This window comes from Heterocephalus glaber, unplaced genomic scaffold (genome assembly GCF_053883595.1).
Source record: "Heterocephalus glaber isolate CG9 unplaced genomic scaffold, H.glaber_assembly_v1.0 deba00001687, whole genome shotgun sequence".
Lineage (NCBI taxonomy): Eukaryota > Metazoa > Chordata > Mammalia > Rodentia > Bathyergidae > Heterocephalus > Heterocephalus glaber.
Window position 1 is genome coordinate 495721 of NW_028258412.1, and position 17868 is coordinate 513588.

The following is a 17868-nucleotide window of genomic DNA, read 5'->3' on the forward strand; positions in this document are numbered from 1 at the left end:
ATAAAACTGGCTGCTCCAGAGAAGGTGAGTGGCAAGACCCTTGGGAGCCTGGGTGGGGAACTTAGGCACCAAGTGCTGCTCCAGAGGGGAAGGAGAGCCCTGCCACTTGAATGTAGGCTACACAGTCTCCAACAAAGGGGCATGTGTCCCTGCTTCTCCAAGGGGGTCAGTCCTGAAAGGACAGCAAGCACAAGGGACAGGCGCCTCGAAACTCTATGCTTGTACCCTAAATGTGTTCTGGGCTCTGTGCTAGCCCTACAACCCTCTGACTTCATCCCCAGGCTCAGGTTGAGGCAACTGCTACTCACCCTGAGAAGAGAAGTTGGCGCCCCTGGGCCTGGGCTCCTCCGCCGAAATGCAGTGCATTCACTGCTGACTGTGTGCCTCGCAGAACAAACTGGGGGCCTGGCGGTGGCAGGGGGAGGGGAACAGCCATGCTAGGCAGGGTGCAGTCACCTGGGGACCAAGGAAGGACACATGAGTGACAAGAGCCATCTGTCCTCCTCCAGGGAGGCAGCCTGGGCAGAGGCATTTGGGACCCTGACCCAATCAGTGCCCCTGGCCCTGTTTCTCCTGGAGGAAGGGAGACTTCCTGCTCTGCAAAAGTGCTCAATGGTCCTGTGGCTAAGAATCAGCTCGCTGCATGGGCCATGGGGGCCCAGCCAAGAGGGAGGTGCTCACCCTTTCCCAAATAGGCCTCTTCTGGTCGTTGCTCCTGATGGAAATCTGTGAACCCTCCATACAACCCCCATTCCACCTATGGGCTTTTGCACCTCACTGGTATTACCATTTGCCAACCTCTACCCTCCCTGGGCCGGTACAATGGCATCCACACCTACCCCTGGCCACTTTGGCACTGGGTGCCCTGCACAGAGCCACATGCTGCCTTCAGGGCTTCTTGTCCAGTGCTGGTGAAGTTCTTTTGCTTGAGTCTAAGAATGTAGCTCAGTGCTCTTTTACATGCACAAGGCCCTGGGTTCCATCTCCAGCAGCCCCCTACTCCCCCGGCAAAAGATTCTTTGCTTTGGCCGGGGATTTAGCTCAGTGGTTCCGGTGCCTGCTGTGCAAGCACAAGGACCCAAATTCGATCCCAGGTACAAAAAAAAAAAAAAGAAAGAAAGAAATTCTCAGGAAAAGATTCTTTGCTTCACCAAACTTAATTCAATGTCTGAACCTTCTCCTAGGCCCATATATGGACTTCTTTGTAAAATCTAGTTTTAGTAAAAACTCTGCTTACCCTCAATATCTGATTGGGTGCGTGATGTCTCTGATCACCTGGCCCTGCCTTTAGTCAGAATCCCCCTCATTCCTGATGTCTGCTGTACACTGAAGCCCCTTGGTTTCTTGACTAAATTTCCATTTGTCCATGCTGTATTCAAGAGCTGAGCCCAATGTTCCTCCTCCATTTCAAAGCCTCATTGCCGTGGTCCCAGTACCACCACAATGGCCTGAGTAACGTTTTCCTTGCAGTGCTTTAACATGTGTCTCTGAATCATCTTTTCCTTATACCAGCTGTGCCCTCTGCCTCCCCACTCCTGCTGTCCACACTAGTGTTTCTCTGCTCCACTTCCTGCATGCTGGCAGTGCTTGTCCTGCTTCCAGGCTAGGCTGAGCCCTACCCCATCCAGCCCTTGCTCCAGTGCCTCCCTCCCTCAAGAGCCCTACCTTATGTGCTCTTCTGGCGAATCCAATCTCCTCCCTTCCTTGAACCCTTCTTCACCTCTCCATGCAGTGTGGTAAAAAAGTGTCAGGACATGCTGCCACTTGGGGTCCATGGCTAGCTGGGGAGCGGGAAGCCAGGGGTCAGGCTGGGCTGCTCTCTGCTCCAGAACCAGCCCTGAGTGGGCACTGCCATCAGCTCAACAGATGGCGGGAATGCTGGGTGCTAGGAACCACATGCGGCCCCAGGGGAACTGAAGAAGTGCCCCCTCCTCACCTCTGCTGTAAACACCCCTGCTGGATCTTAGGCCTGCACTCACCATCACAATTTCTAATTGTTACAACCACCCTGTGAGGAGGTGGCACCCTCTGACATTGGGGAAACTAAGGCATGAAATGGCTGAGTGAGCTAGCCTAGGTCCAGGGCTCAGGCCTGAAGTGCTCTAGAGCCTGTGTGCTCCAAGGTGTAGAACAGCTGGCTGCTCCTCACAGGGCTACTGTCACAAAGGGACTTGCTGGGGTCCCTTCAAATGGAGAAGCTTCCAGGGTCCACTCTGAACCCACCTCACCCACTCAACTCTGCAGAGGCCCTTATGCCAACTCAGTCCTAAAGGTGGCTGTTCTGACAAACAAGGTGTCCCCAGAGCCAGAAGTGACCTGCCCCAGTAGCTGGGAGCATTTCCAGTTGGCCATGTGCTAGGCTGAAGTTGCAGAGGAAAAGGTGAGGGGCAGACAGTCTGGGGCTGCTACAGCCTGTCCTGGGTCTCTACCAGTGGGCTGTGGGACAGTTCCCAATCAACCCAACTGCATCATATACACAGGAGGGTGGGGACAAGCCTGTCCAACTGGGTGGCAGCTGTAACCACCAGAAGGACCACAGCTAGTAAAAGAACAGGATCAAAAAAGACAGGAAGCATTCCTCCAGAAAGGAATGTTGGCCCAGAGGCTGCTATGGGATGTGGGAGAAGGGGCCACAGGTCAAGGCCACATGCAACAAAGAGTAGGTGTGGAGGCAGGAGAGATGAAGGCTTCTCTAGTGCACAGCTCATCCCTGGGGACCCCCTCCAGCCATGCCTTCCACCTCTAAGCCCTGCTGCCTCCCCCTAAAGCCAACCCACCCCCTTGTCTTCTCTCTCTTTTCATAAGAAAAGGAGGAGTGGGCTCCAAATAGCACAGAGCATGGAGGAGCAGGCAGCAGCCCAAGCCAGGCTCCCTGGAGACCACAAGGGCATATGCAGGGTGGACTGTGCCAACAAGGTCTGCACCTATGCCACTGAGGTGAGACTAGGGCTGGGCCTAGATCCTAGTGACCTAGTGCGAGTGCTAACAGGGACAGGCCTAGGAAGGGGCCTTGGCTCTGACTTCAGGGCAAGAGTACACTGTTCCTGGTGAGAGACTCAGGTAGCCACACCATCAATGGACCCTGCCACTCTCAAGGGCTTTCAAAGAGAATGAGGAAGTCACTATAAAAGCACTTTACAAAGTGCCAAATCCTTTTTTTCTTTTTTTCTTTTTATGGGGTTGGGAAGGAGGAGTGAGCCAACTAGGCCCTCTGACCTTTGGCTAAAGGATGACAAACTCTCCCCAAATGTAAGGGTGGCTTCCTTCAGGAGAAGACCCAAGCCTACAATGTTCTTCAGACGAATGCCACTGCTGTGGTCCACTGAAAGCACTGCCTCAAGGCAGGCTAACCTGGAGGGCAAGTTCAAAGGGGCAGCTTTGGGCCCTCAGAAGCCACTGACTGCCTATACAAGCTGTGCCTGCAAATACAGCCTGCAGGCCCCAGCTCCACAAGGAGTCAAGAAGGCAGCCCAGGGCCGGGGATTTAGCTCAGTGGTTCCGCCACCTGCCTCTCAAGTGCAAGGTCCCAAGTTCGATTCCCGGTAGCACCCCAGCTAAAGCACCTTAACCTAACCCAGCAGGAAAGCACTAAGTCCAGGTCGGAGGTCCCTCTCATCACATGGGTCCAGACAGCAGAATCCAATAGACCACCTCTGCACAAGCTCCCATATGCAGTACAGACGCAAGTACATGTGCATAAACACGGGCACATATTTACGTTTACACACACATGCATGTATATGCTCACACTCATATGCACATACACACACACTCCTGCATGCATACTGTCACAGATGCAGACACACACACATACATACAAACATGCAGGCACACACTCATATAAATACATATACATGTGCTCACATTGACACACTCCTGCAGAAACAGAGGCACATGCACAACTTTTACACTCACATGCATGTCCATACACACAGGCATGCACACACATACATACATGCATAAAAACATACTCAAACGCAGTAAGGTGGCCTCAGGCAGTGCCCGAGAAGCCCAGCCCACACTTGCCACCTGCCTGCAGCCTGGCAGGAGTTTCCAGAACCTCGCAGCAGAAGGCTCATTGTAAGGTGATGAAATCAAGTTCTCCTCTATTGTTTCCCCAGAACGGCGGGGAACAAACCCGTCACGTTGTTACAACAGCCCAAATACTCAGGCCAGAATGATGCATCAGCAATTAAGGGCTCCATCATTTCAAGCAATTAAAATAAACACTTTATTTGAAAACTAATTAATTCTACCTACATATTTTTCCCATGACAATATCCTAGGATTACTTGATTTATGACATCTAATTATTCTTTATTAATCTAATTGAAAATAATTGCATTATCCTATCTCCCCTGGCACCAGTTGCTCAGGGTGGAGGCCATAGCCCCTGCGTATAGCCCATGTATGGCACTGGCCATATCACTGTATGGTGCCCTGCTCTACCCCTGTCTTTTCCTCCCAGAGGGCAAAGGAACAGGAAACTTAATCTAGAGCACAACTTCGGTTCTGCTTGCTCTTTGTGATGTCAAAGCAAGACAGATTCAAAAATTAAAAGAAAGAACTTTGACACAATTTGCATTAACTCTGACAGCCTTTCCTATGAGGGTCTACAAATGCCTTGGAACTGGAGGCCCTTGGCCCTTGCAACACAAATAAACATGCTACAACAGAAGCAGCCTAGCAGGCCTTAGGCTGATCCCCACAGAAAGGGACCCTGAGCCTTCCAGGCATGCAGACAGTCCAGTGTGTAGCTGGGGCCAGGTTACATCCCACCTTTACACCTTGGCAGGTATAGCAGCCATGGTGCCCAAGCAATGGCCCTCAGAAGGGAGCCAGAGCAGATACGCATATGCCCAGCATGCTGCCACAGTCCATCCCACAGCCCATAGAGGCTATGTCAGCTCAGACAGAACCTACATGCAATTCAAGGCAGATGAGACAAGGCCAAGGGAATGGCTAGTACCCAAAGACAACAGGTCCCTTCCCAAGACAATTTCTGGGGTTTCTACCCATTTGCACCCCTTAGTCTGACCCACTGGGCACAGGTCAGCCCCAGGCACTTCCCTGGCCTCCAAGGTCCATGGCCCAGTGCCCACCTCCAAGGCCTCTCATTTTATCATAACAGGACAACTGCTTACTGGAGGATGTTTAGAAATCAGCAGAAAGAACTGAGAAGCATGAGAAAACAGGGAAGCCGTCACCCTGAGATACTCTGAGCACTGGCTCTGCCTGTCCCAGCTCACCAGGTTCCACCTTCATGTATATCAGCACCAGGAAAAGCCACCTAGGCTAGCAGGACCCCCTCTAATGGGACCCTCCAGCCCTCACCACCACAAATGTGTGTGAGACAAGCCCTCAAGGTCCTGAGCATTCCGTATTCCACTTGGGTGCCACCTGCAGTAAAATGGATACCCTGATGTCTCCTCCACCCAGAAAACATATAAAAATGTTCATAAGATAGGAAATAAAATCCAAAATCCTCAGTGCATCATTAAATTGACAAAAAAAAATTGAAACATTCAGAGGCTAAAAATACTATATCAAGAACTCAACCAAGTGAGGCCTGCAAAGCCCGCAGCTAGCACCTTCTCTGAGGACATCTACTGCATTAATAACCTGAAATTTGGGTTCTTACAGCCTCTGGGGCGACAAAGACAACACTTACGGCCCTCCCATAATGTGTGAATGCGTGCGTCTAGTCTCACAGGAGAACCTCAATAAAGATGACAGCCCATAGGCTTCATGCTTAAGTTGAACCAGAACTACACCTGGACCCAGAGATGCCAGCCTCCAGATTTCAGCCTCAATTCACACCACCTTGGAAGCTCCCCAAACTTCAGTCTGTCTTCTCAGAAGGAACCCACCTTCCACCCAGGTGTCCACAAAATCACACAGAGTCGTATAGTCACAAATCACAAAAACAAACAAGGAAACATGGCACCATGAGTGAGAGCCATCAGAAACAACAGGAAACAGAACTAGGTCTGCAGAGCAAAGAATTCAGGTATATAAAATATGGGTGTTTTGTGTAAGGAAATAAAAACAGGGAACTGAAGCTGTAAGTAGATAGCAAGAAGGAATTCAATCTGGTGAAAGGTTGCTGGGAAAGAGATTTACATCGTGTCAAGATATTATTCTTTGGGTTATTTACTAATCACAAAAGGAAAATGTACCTTTACAATTGAGACATCTGGCTGTCACCACCTTCACCAACTGATAGAAGCTGGCACCACCAATAGTAAGCAACAGGCATCACTTGTCTCCTGATGTGATGCAATAAGAAGTCATGGCGCCATCCTCGTGTATTCACGCCAAGAAGAAAACCCTGAACCTGCCTTGAGGAAGCAATCAGACACATCCAGATATAGGACAACGGATAAGACAACTGGCTTAGACTCAGGAAAAGGTCAAGAAACAACAAAAGCAAAAAAGCAAAAGGTGAGTAACTCATATATTAAAAGATACTTAAAAAGGTATCACAACTAAATGAAACATGTGAACCTTACAGCCTGGATATTAAATTAGATCCTGGATCAAAAATACAGCTGGGGGGGGCAGGGATTTAGCTCAGTGGTTCTGCCGCCTGCCTTGCAAGTGCAAAGTCCTGAATTCGATCCCTGGTACCAAAAAAAAAAATTAAAAAAAAAAAAAATAAAGCTGGGCATGGCCAGGGATTTAGCTCAGTGGTTTTGCCGCCTGCTGTGCAAAAGCGCAAGGATCCGAGTTTGATCCCCGGTACCAAAAAGAAGAAAAGCTGGGGGGCAGGGATTTAGCTCGGTGGCACCGCGCCTGCCTCACAAGTGCAACATCCTGAATTCGATCCCCAGTACTGGAAAAAAAATAAAAATAAATAATAAAATAAAGCCGGGTGTGGTGTCACACACTTATAATCCTGAGGCAGGAGAATTGCAAGTAAAGTCCAGCTTGGGGAACTTAAGAGAGACCCTGCCTCAAAAATAAAATAAAAGGGGCTGGAGAAGTAGCTATGTACAAAGGCCCTGGGTTCAACTTCTAGTACCAAGGGCAGAGGGTGGCTATATGGACACTTTTGGGACATCTTGGAAAATCTGAATGTAGCCTGCAGATCATATGGAATTATAACTTTTCTTGTTAAGGATAATGCTATTTTATGAAAAAGAATGTCCTTATTCCTAGGAGATGCCTGCTTCAAGGTTTAGGGGAGAAATGTCATTATGTCAGTAACTATTTTTCAAATGATTCAGAAAAATGTCTCTCTTAATCTCTGTGTACATATGTGTACAGTCATCATCCCAGGGCCTCTATGGATATCAAAATCCAAAGATGCCCAAGTTCCTTCTATAAAATGGTGTGGTATTTGCACAGAACCTATCGATGGCCTCCTGTATACTTTAAACCATTTCTAGATTACTTATCACACCTAAGACAATGTAAATGATTGTAACACTACATTGGTTAGGGAATGACAAGAAAAAGGTTTGTACATATTTAGAATGGGCATAACTGGTTGAATCCATGGATGTGGAAGCTATGATTGTCCACAGACAAAGAAGTAAAGCAAGTGTTATAAAATGCTAACAACTAGTGAACATAGGTGAAGGTATACAGGTATTTATGACAGTAATTTGCAATTCTTCTGTAAGTTAAAAAATGTGACAGCATTGGGCCGGGGATTTAGCTCAGTGGTTCTGCCGCCTACCTCGCAAGCGCAAGGTCCCGAGTTAGATCCCCGGTACCAAAAAAAAAAAAAAAAAAAAAATGACAGCATGCTAGGGGAAGGAGAAATAGACAAGTTCACACTGGACTCATATTCAGAGTGCACATCAGTGCAATAAAAAAGCAAACGCCAAAACTAGGAGGGGGGAGCAAATGCCAAAAAAGAAAAATGAGCAAAAACTTGAACAGCTATTTCACAATCATCATAAATGTCCAATAAACACATAAAGGATGTTTAAACTAATTAATGATCTTGGAAATGTTGGTCAAAACCATACTATGATATAAATACACTCCTGGCAGATTAGCAAAATATTACAGTCTGTCAAATGTTGATGAAGATATGGGACAACTGGAACCCCTCTACCATGCTGGAAGAAGCATAAACTGAAAAACCACTTTAGAAAACAACCTGGTCCTATCTCATTTACCTTATGATTTAGTAGCTCTACTCTTAGATAAATACCCTAGGGAAATTCTCAGATGTGCACAGAAAGACACGTACAAGAATCCTTATAGCAGCATTGTGCATATTAACAACTAGAAACAACCCAAGTGGTTATCAACTGCACAATGGAATGAGTTTGGTAAATTCATACAGTAAAATACTCCACAGAACTGGAAAGAATAAACTATAGTCAAGCTCAAAATTAAAATTCAAATAAAAGACATCAAGGAAATAAAAAATGAACCAGACAGATGGGGAGAAAAACACTACATACATTTGTTAAAGGACTCACACTCAGAATCTACTCATTGACTCAGAATACGTAAGTCAGTAAGGAAAAAAATTTTCAGTGCCTGTCTTGAAAGCTCAAGGTCCTGGGCCGGGGATTTAGCTCAGTGGTTTCGCCGCCTGCTGCGCAAGCGTAAGGACCCAAGTTCGATCCTCCGTACCAAAAAAAAGCTCAAGGTCCTGAGTTCTATCCCCAGTATTGGAAAAAAAAATTTGAAAAGGAAGCCCAGTGTGGTGGTGCATTCCTATAATCCCACCACACTGGGAAGCTGAAGCAGGAGGATAACAAGTTCAAACCCCGCCTAGGCAACTTAATAAGATCTTGTCTAAAAATTAAAAGGGGATGGGAGCTGGAGATAGAGTTCAGTGCAAAGGCCCTGGGTTCAATCCCCATCCTCCTTCTCTAAAAAAAAGAAAAATATAAAAATAACAGTGATTTCAAATGGCTAAAATTAGAGATGGAACAAAGGTATAAAAAAACTGAAGCACTGGGAAAGTATATGTTTAAATACTAGTATTAGACGTTTTGAAGTTCTTTGCCATCCACAATGTAGACATAGCATACCAATGCAGTACATAACAGAGATATTATCCTTGTAAAGCAGAAACTACAGAAGATGCAAGAAATCAGAGAAAGAAAGAAAAAAAAAAGAAATCAGAGAAACCCACTAATGATTGGAGAATGTGACATATTGCTCTTAGTACAATCAGACCAAGTGGACAATGAGAATGACTGAAACAACAGGGTACATATATGAATCTATGTGAAACTTATATTCTGACACAGAGCCTACTCCTTCCTCGTCAGGGCACACGGGACATGTGTAAAAACTTCTTGTATATTTGATCACAAAGAGATACCAATTTTACAAATAAAAAATATGTAAAACTAAGACCCTATGTCAGTAAAATGAAACTAGGAATTAACAAAGTAAAAACCAAAAAGATTCCCTTTCTAAAAATTACAAACTATTTATTAAAAAACTCTTAGGAGGGCTGGGGATTTAGCTCAGTAGTTCTGCAGCCTGCCTCACAAGTACAAGGACGCAAGTTCAATCCCTGGTACCAAAAACAAACAAACAAACAAAAAACTCTTAGGTGAAATGGAATCTAGGATCAATACGTAAAAAATAAAATTATTCAAATACTAGATAGAAGACATGGAAGAATTGCTTTATAACTTGGTTGTGGAAAAGGGCTGCTATAATTCAAAATTTAGATACAATAGAAGAAAATTGACAACTCTATATAAACAATGTTTTGAACTTTTCATGTCAAATAGAAAAAACCTAGTATCTTTAAAATACATATAAACTTTAAAAAAATAAAATAAAATAAAATACACATAAACTTTTTAAATTTAAGGAAAGACAAATGGGCAAAAGATATAATTCATAGAAAAAAACTACAACAATGGCTCTTAAACATATAGAAGGATGCTCAAATATAACTTCACTCATGGAGAAATGTAAACTAAAACTACACTGGAGCTGGTCATGGTACAAGGCTGTAATCCTAGCATTTGGGGAGGCTGAGGCAGGAGGATAGCAAGTTCAAGCCCAACCTGGGCAACTTAGCTAGCGCCTGTCTATTACAGTTTAGATGGAGAATGTCCCCCCAAGGCTCATGAACTCTTACATGGAGCTTTTGGAAGATGACTGAATCATGGGAGCAATCCAGCTGACATGCCGTTAGGAGGTGGAGGCTGGCCAGAAGGGGGGTGTCACTGGGGGTGTGACCTGGAAGGACATTTCTCCTTTTCTCCTTCCCCAGCTTCTCCCTTATATAGTTCTTTTTTTTGGTACCAGGGATTGAGCTCGGGACCTTGCGCTTGCAAGGCAGGCACCAGAACCACTGAGCTAAATCCCCGGCCCTCTAGTTCTTGATAGTCATGACATGAGCAGCTTTCTTCCACTAGACCCTTCCATCATGCTGCCTCTGTGTGGAGCCAGCCAACCAGACTACAACCATGAGCCAAAATAAACCTCTCCTTCTTCAAATTGTGGATGTTGGGTATTATCCTAGCAATGAGAAAGTGACTAAGACACTGTCTCAAATTTTTAAAAAAAGGGAGGAGGGGAGCAATGGTTGTAGCTCAGTGCAGAGGTCCTGGGTTTAATTCCCAGTATGGCAGGTGGGGGGACCTACATGGAGAGGAGTTCTGGGTATGGTGGCAAATGCCTGTGGCTACATGGAAGGCTAAGGCAAAATGACTGCTTCAGACTAGGAGTTTGAAAACAGCATGGAAAACGTAAGACCCCATTTCAAAAACAAAAAACTATACTGAAGGTTTCTGGTTCTGGCCAGGCAGGATGAAATAAGTTCACTGCAGCATATCTCTGTCTCTCTCTCTCTCTGTCTCTCTCTCTCTGTCTCTGAGGCTGAATGGAACTAAAATTTTTGGACAAAATACAAAAAGCAAACACATGAAGTTATGTTCAATAAACTCTTGATAAATTGAAAATACTGCAAGTCAAAAATGTACTTACTGCACCTAAACCACCAAGCATACTAGCTTACCGACAGAACTGTGGAGTGGCAGCTCTTTACCTTCACGATGCCCTTGGCTGACTGGGAGCTGGGCTGCGACTGCTGCCCAGCACCTCACTACCCTGGGGGAAGATCCAATTTCAAAATTGGATGGGCTGCTTCTGAATGTGTATTGCTTTTGCAACACTATTAAGAAATCTTCAATGGAATCATCATAAATTGGGGACCATCTATATTGGAAAACTAAAAAGTGAGCAACAGCTACCAGATTTGGAAAGCAGCAAAAACTTGGGGAAGCTTTGAAGATGGGCCCTGGTTGCACAGCTACAAGTTAGTGGCAGCTGTCTGGCAATGTGATCATTCCTTGCACACACACCCCATCCATGGTATCCATCACTGGTTCCTCAAAAAAGGTCAAACCACTGGGGGCACCTCGTCTTGTCTTTCAGCTCTCAAAACTATGAGCTGAGTGGGCCGGGGATTTAGCTCAGTGGTTCTGCCACCTGCCTCACAATCACAGGCGCAAGTACCTGAGTTCAATCCCCGGTACCAAAAAAAAAAAAAACAAAAAACTCAAAAAACTATGAGCTAAGTAAACTTCATTTTCTAATAAAGCAAGCATGCCTCAAGTGTTTTATTATATTAACAGAAAATGGACTAACAATGGAACTTCTTCATTAAAATACTAGAAGACCTTAACAAATTATTCATTAGGAAATGAAGGCAAAATAAAGATATTCTCAGATGAGTGAAAACTAAGAGAATTTCTTGCCAGCACAAGTGCACCTACATGAAATTCTCAGGCTTAAAAGAAATTATATCAGAAAGAAATGTAGAACTTCAAAAAGGAAGGTTTTGCTACCTGCTGCACAAGTGCAAGGACCCAAGTTAGATCCCTGGTACCAAAAAAAAAAAAAAAAGGAAGGAAAAGAAATGATGGGTAAATATAAAAGACCATTTTCACCTCTTAAGTGATCGTGTATGACTTCTAATGTTATAAAATTGTCTGTTGAAGTTTCAGACATTACATCTGTAAGATAATGATGGGAGGGTAAAGGGAGCTATATGGTTGTAAGATTCTGTTTTATCTGAAATAAAAAATATTAACTCTAGGAATATTGTGAATGGTTAAGTATGCACATTATAATCTCTGGAGCAACCATTGGAAATTTAACACATATTCAAGGAGCCAATAGAAAAATTAGGATATTTGAGAATATCCAAATAATTCAAAAGAAGGCAGGAAAGGGGAAAGAGGGGAAAAAACAAGGGAGGAAAAAGACAAAGCAAAATGACAGACCTACAAAGAATAATATCATTATATTATTTTAATATCAATTATTATAATAAACATAAATGGCTTCTGCATGTTAATTGTAAGACCCAAGTATAAAGAAATATACTATACAGGGCCGGGGATTTAGCTCAGTGGTTTCGCCACCTGCTGCGCAAGCGCAAAGACCCGAGTTCGATCCCCGGTACCAAAAAAAAAAAAAAGATTCAAAGAAATATAATACTATACAAATAATAAGAGAAATTTGCCTCCTGCCCCCGGGGTCTATAGCGGGCGCTCCGCTGCTCATCGGGCCTTGCGGCCTGGTGGGCAGTCCGCCCCCGGGCCCGGGCGGGGCCACTCAGCTTCTGCAGCTGTCCCGGTGAGGCCCGCCTTCTTCTCAAGGAATTGGAGGCGGAGGCGGATGGCGGAGACTCTGAGGCCGGAAGTGATGCCACCGAGAAGAAATGAGAAATACAAACTTCCTGTTCCACTTCCAGAAGGGAAGGTTCTAGATGATTCTGAAGGAAAATGATGGGTACTGGGCAAGATGATTTGCTCTGGAGGATTTGGATTGATATATTTAGCTTTCCCCACAAATAAACAAGACAGAGATGCAAGACATGTAATAAAAGTGGAATATCAAGAAAATGGACCATTATTTTCAGAACTTAAATTTTATCAGAGAGCTTCAAAAAAAGACTATCAAAAAGTGGATAGAACTCAAACAACTTGATTATTTAGGAATTCCTCTGTTTTATGGCTCTGGTACGACAATTCAAGGGAAGAAGTTACAGGTTTATGGTAATGGAAAGATTAGGAATAGATTTACAGAAGATCTCAGACCAGCATGGAACTTTTAAAAAGTCAACTGTCCTGCAACTAGGTCTCTGAATGCTGGATGTATTAGAATATATACATGAAAATGAATATGTTCATCGTGATATAAAAGCAGCAAATCTACTTTTAGGTTATAAAAATCCAGATCAGGTTTATCTTGCAGATTGTGGACTTTCCTACAGATATTGCCCCAATGGGAACCACAAAGAGTATCAGGAAAATCCTAGAAAAGGCCATAATGGGATAATAGAGTTTACTAGCTTGGATGCCCACAAGGGAGTAGCCCTGTTCAGAAGAAGTGACTTTGAAATCCTTGGCTACTGCATGTTGCGGTGATTATGTGGGAAACTTCCTTGGGAACAGAACCTGAAGGACCCTGTGGCTGTCCAGATTGCCCAAACAAACCTGTTGGATGAGCTTCCTGAGTCAGTGCTTAAGTGGGCTCCATCTGGAGGCAGATGCTGTGAAACAGCCCAGTTTTTGTCATGTGTTCATAGTTTAGCTTATGATGAAAAGCCAAACTATCAAAGGCTGAAGAGAATTCTAAACCCAAGTGGAATACCTTTAGGACCACTGGAATTTTCCATTAATGGACAGAGTGTAAACGTACATACTCCATCCAATCAAAAAGTTGATTCAAGAAACGCTGCAATAAGACAAGTTGATCAGATACAAAATAAGTTAAAAGGAAAAGTCCACACTGAGAGAAGTGCTGAGTCCTTTGCAACCTGGAGAAAAGGACAAAAAGAAGACAAGCTGATTGGGTTAATGAACAATGAATTAGCTCAGGAAAGCACAAGAAGACAACAAAAATACCATGAGTCTTCAGAACTTCTGAATGAAGTAAACAGTTTCCCAGGAAAATCTAGCTACACATACCTCCAAAATTCATTTTATGAACCCTATCAAGATTTTACAGATACTATCAACAAGTCACAGTCCCCACTTGGGCACATGAACACGTCCACAATTGGTATGGAAGTCACAGACTTAACAAAGTTCTGCAAGATTTTGGCCTACAATTTCCCAGTTTACTCTTAGTAAAGAGACAAAGGCAGATGTAAATTATTATGGCCTCATCATAGTTTTGCTTTTGATACTGATATGTCTTGCTTTATATTTTCTTTGAAAATATCAAATAAAATCCTTTTGATAATTCTTAAAAAAAAAATTTGAATAGATGTATTAATATTAGACAAAGTAGATGTCAGAATAAAGAACATTATCAGGGACAAGGAGACAATGATAAAAAGGCATTAATCAATGAAAACATAAAAGTTGTGAATATCGGGTTCTTGCGCTTGCACAGCAGGCATCAAAACCACTGAGCTAAATCCCCGGCCCATAAGTTGTGAATATATATTAGCTAACAAGAAAAATTCAAAAATGCATGAAGGGAAAATTGAAAGAACTGAAAGCAGAAATAGATAAGCAATTATAGTTGGAAACTTAATAGTTGATTGAACAATGGCCAGAAAGTCATACAAAGACCTGAGTGGTTCTATCTACCTAGTTGGCCTAGTGGACACTTACAGAACACTCCACTCAAAAGAAAACACACATTCTTCTCAAATGCATGTGGGACATTTCCAAGATAGATCACATCCAGGGTCATAAAATAAAGTTGAAAAAATTTTAAAGACCCAAAGCATACAAAGTATGTTCTCTGATCATAAAGAATTAAACTAGAAATTAATAATAGACATATACCTGGAAAATCTGCAAATATTTGGAAATTAAACACTTTTAAATAATCAATGTGTCAAAGAGGAAGTCTCAAAGGAAATTAGAAAATATCCTGAATTGAATAAAAAAGAGCATAGCATCCATCAATAACTGTAGAAGGTAGCTACAGCAGAGCTTACTGGGAATTTTCTGGGTGGAGTTGTAGCTCAGTAGTAAAGTGTTTGTCTAGCATGTACAAGGCTCTGGGTTTGATCACCAGATCCACAAAAAAGAGAATTTTCTTATATACATTTTTATTTTTAATCAATACAATTACACATATTTATAGGGTTCAGTGATATATGTATACTATAATGACCAGATAAGGGTAATTAGCATATCCATCACCTGAGACATTTATCATTTCTTTGCATTGACATTCAATGTCCTCCCTACAAGCTATTTGCAATATACAATTAATTGTTGTCAACCAGTACCCTGCAGTGCTACAGAATATTAGAAGTTAGTCCTTGGGTTGGGCCGGGGATTTAGCTCAGTGGTTCTACTGGCTGCCTCGCAAGCGCAAGGACCAGAGTTCGATCCCTGGTACCAAAAAAAAAAAAAAAAGAAGTTAGTCCTCTTACCCAGCAGCACTCCTGTACTCATTAACTACCGTCTCTCCACCTCCCTCCCTCTCACCCTTCCTAAGCTCTAGTAATCACTATTCTACTCTCCACTTCTATGAGACCAACTTTTTTAGCTTCTACATTTGAATGAGAACCTGCAGAATGTCTTTCTATATCAGACTTACTTCACTTAGCATAATGTCCTCCAGGCTTATCCATGTGCCACTAATGCAGGATTTTATTCTTTTTTTTGGGGGGGGGGGAGTACTGGAGATCGGACTCAGGACCTTGCACTTGCGAGGCAGGTGCGGTGCCAGAGCTAAATCCCCTGCCCAGGATTCTATTCTTTTATGGCTGATATTTTGTTAAGGACATATACCACACTTCTTTTCCATCTTTCCTTCAGTGGACACTTAGGTTGCTTTCGTATTGTAGCTAGTGTGAACAGTGCTGCAACAGGGGAGTACCAATTTTAATAAACTGGTTTCATTTCATTTGGATATATATCCAGTAATGAAACTGCTGGATCATATGGTTGCCGTATTTCTAGTTTTTTTTCAGAATGCTGCACAATGTTTCCCACAATGGCTGTACTAATTCACATTCCTAACAAGAAGATATGAGTGCCCCTTTCTTTGTACCCATCCCAATATATTTTGTCTTTTTGATAATAGCCATTCTAACTAGAGTAAGACAGTATCTCTTGTAGTTTTGATTTGCATTTCCCTGATTTTAGTCATATACGTATGTTTTGGACATTTGTATAGTTATTTTTTGTTTGAGAAATGTCTATATAGATGATTTGCCTATTTAAAATCAGATTTTTTTTCTTGCTATTGTGTACCTTACATATTCTGGATATTAACCCCTGATCAAATAAACAGTTTGCAAATATTATCTCCCATTCTACTGGTTGTGGGTTTTTTGTTTGTTTGTTTTGTTTTGGGCTTTTTGGTATCAGGAATCAAACTCAGGACCTTGCATTTGTGAGGCAGACACGGTGCCACTGAGCTAAATCCCTGGCCCTACTGGTTGTTTTTATGCCAGTACCACACTATTGGTTACTACAACTTTGTAGTATATTGTAAAATAATCAAGTGCTATGATGCCTCTAACTTTGATCTTTTTGTTCAGGAGTGGTTGGCTATTCAAGGGCTTCTGTAGTTAATACGAATTTTAGTATTTGTTTCTATTTCTATGAAGAATACCAATGCATTTTGATAGGGACTGCACTGAATCTACAGATTGCTTTGGGTAAGAAACTATGAACAATATTAATCCTTCTAAGCGATGAATATGAAATGTCTTTTCATTTTGCAGGATCCTCTTCAATGTTTTTCATCCATATTTTATAGTTTTCATTGTAGAGTTCTTTCACTTCCTTGGTTAAATTTATTCCTAGGTATTCTGGGATTTTCTGTAGCTATTATAAATGGGACTGTTTTCTTGATTTCTTTTACATCAAGTTCATAATTGGCATAGAAATACTGATTTTTGTATGTTGATCTTGTATTCTGCAACTTTATAGAATTCATTCATCAGTTCTAAGTTTCTTGGTAGTCTTTAGGTTTTCCATATAAAAGATCAAGTCATCCACAAATAGGGATAGTTTTCTCCTTTCCAATTTGGATCCCCTCTATTTCTTATCTTGTTTAACTGCTCTGGCTAGGACTTCTACTAGTATGTTGAATAAGAGTGATGAAAGTGGGCATCCTTGTCTTATTAAAGATCTTAGAATAAACACTTCTACCTATGGAGTATGTTAGCTACTGATTTGTCATATATGGCCTTAACCGTGCCAAAAGTGTTGAGGTATGTTCCTTTTATACCGAATTTGTTGAATTTTTATTATGAAGTGATGTTGAGTTTTACTAAATGCTGTTTCTATCTGGTCTTTGCCTCTCATTCTATTCATTTGATTTTTTTTTCTTTTTACAGTGTTGGGAACTGGACCCAGGCTTCACAGATGCTAGTCACACACTCCACCACTGAATTGTGTCCTCAGACCGTCACGTTCATTGATGTGTATACACTGAACCAGTCTCACATCCTTGGGATAAATCCTATTCTATTGTAGTATGTCATCTTTTTGATGTGCTATTATATTGTTTTCTAGAATTTTGCTGAGAATTTTTGCAACCATATCAGAGATACTGTTCTCTCTACATATTTTTGTTCTTGTCTGGTTTTGGTGTCAGGGTAATGCTGGTCTCATAGAATAAATTTGAAAGAAATCTCTCCCTTTTAATTTTTTGAAATAGTTTGGGAAGAAATGAGTTAGTTCTTCTTTAAAGGTTTGGTAGAATTCAGCAATGAAGCTGTCCAGTCCCAGGCTTTTCCTTGTTATGAGATTTTTTTCCTTAGTGATTAAAGTTCACTGCTTATTTTCTATTTCTCTATGTTTCACTCTTGGTTGGTTATATATGTTCAGGAATCCATCTATTTCTGGTAGGTCTTCAGATTTGTTGGTAGACAGTTATTCATAATAGTCTCTAATGATCCTTTGTGTTTCTGTGGTATCAACTGTAATGTCTCCT

The 17868-nt window shown here is 42.6% G+C and overlaps 1 protein-coding gene and 1 pseudogene across 1 annotated transcript in view; one reads left to right on the forward strand and one right to left on the reverse strand.

The window, feature by feature from the left end:
• Positions 1–1641, reverse strand: part of Gnb1l (G protein subunit beta 1 like) — a 33236-nt gene extending 31595 nt beyond the window's left edge. Inside the window, exons 1-2 of the mRNA XM_004843266.3 lie at positions 840–1641; positions 309–456 (exon numbers count right to left, since the gene is read on the reverse strand). Of these exons, the coding sequence (XP_004843323.1) occupies positions 309–436 (128 nt within the window). The 5' untranslated portion in view covers positions 437–456; positions 840–1641. The remainder of the gene's footprint in view (positions 1–308; positions 457–839) is intronic.
• Positions 1642–12960: 11319 nt separating this feature from the next.
• On the forward strand, positions 12961–14204 carry LOC101719106 (serine/threonine-protein kinase VRK2 pseudogene; annotated as a pseudogene).
• The last annotated feature ends 3664 nt before the right edge of the window (positions 14205–17868 follow it).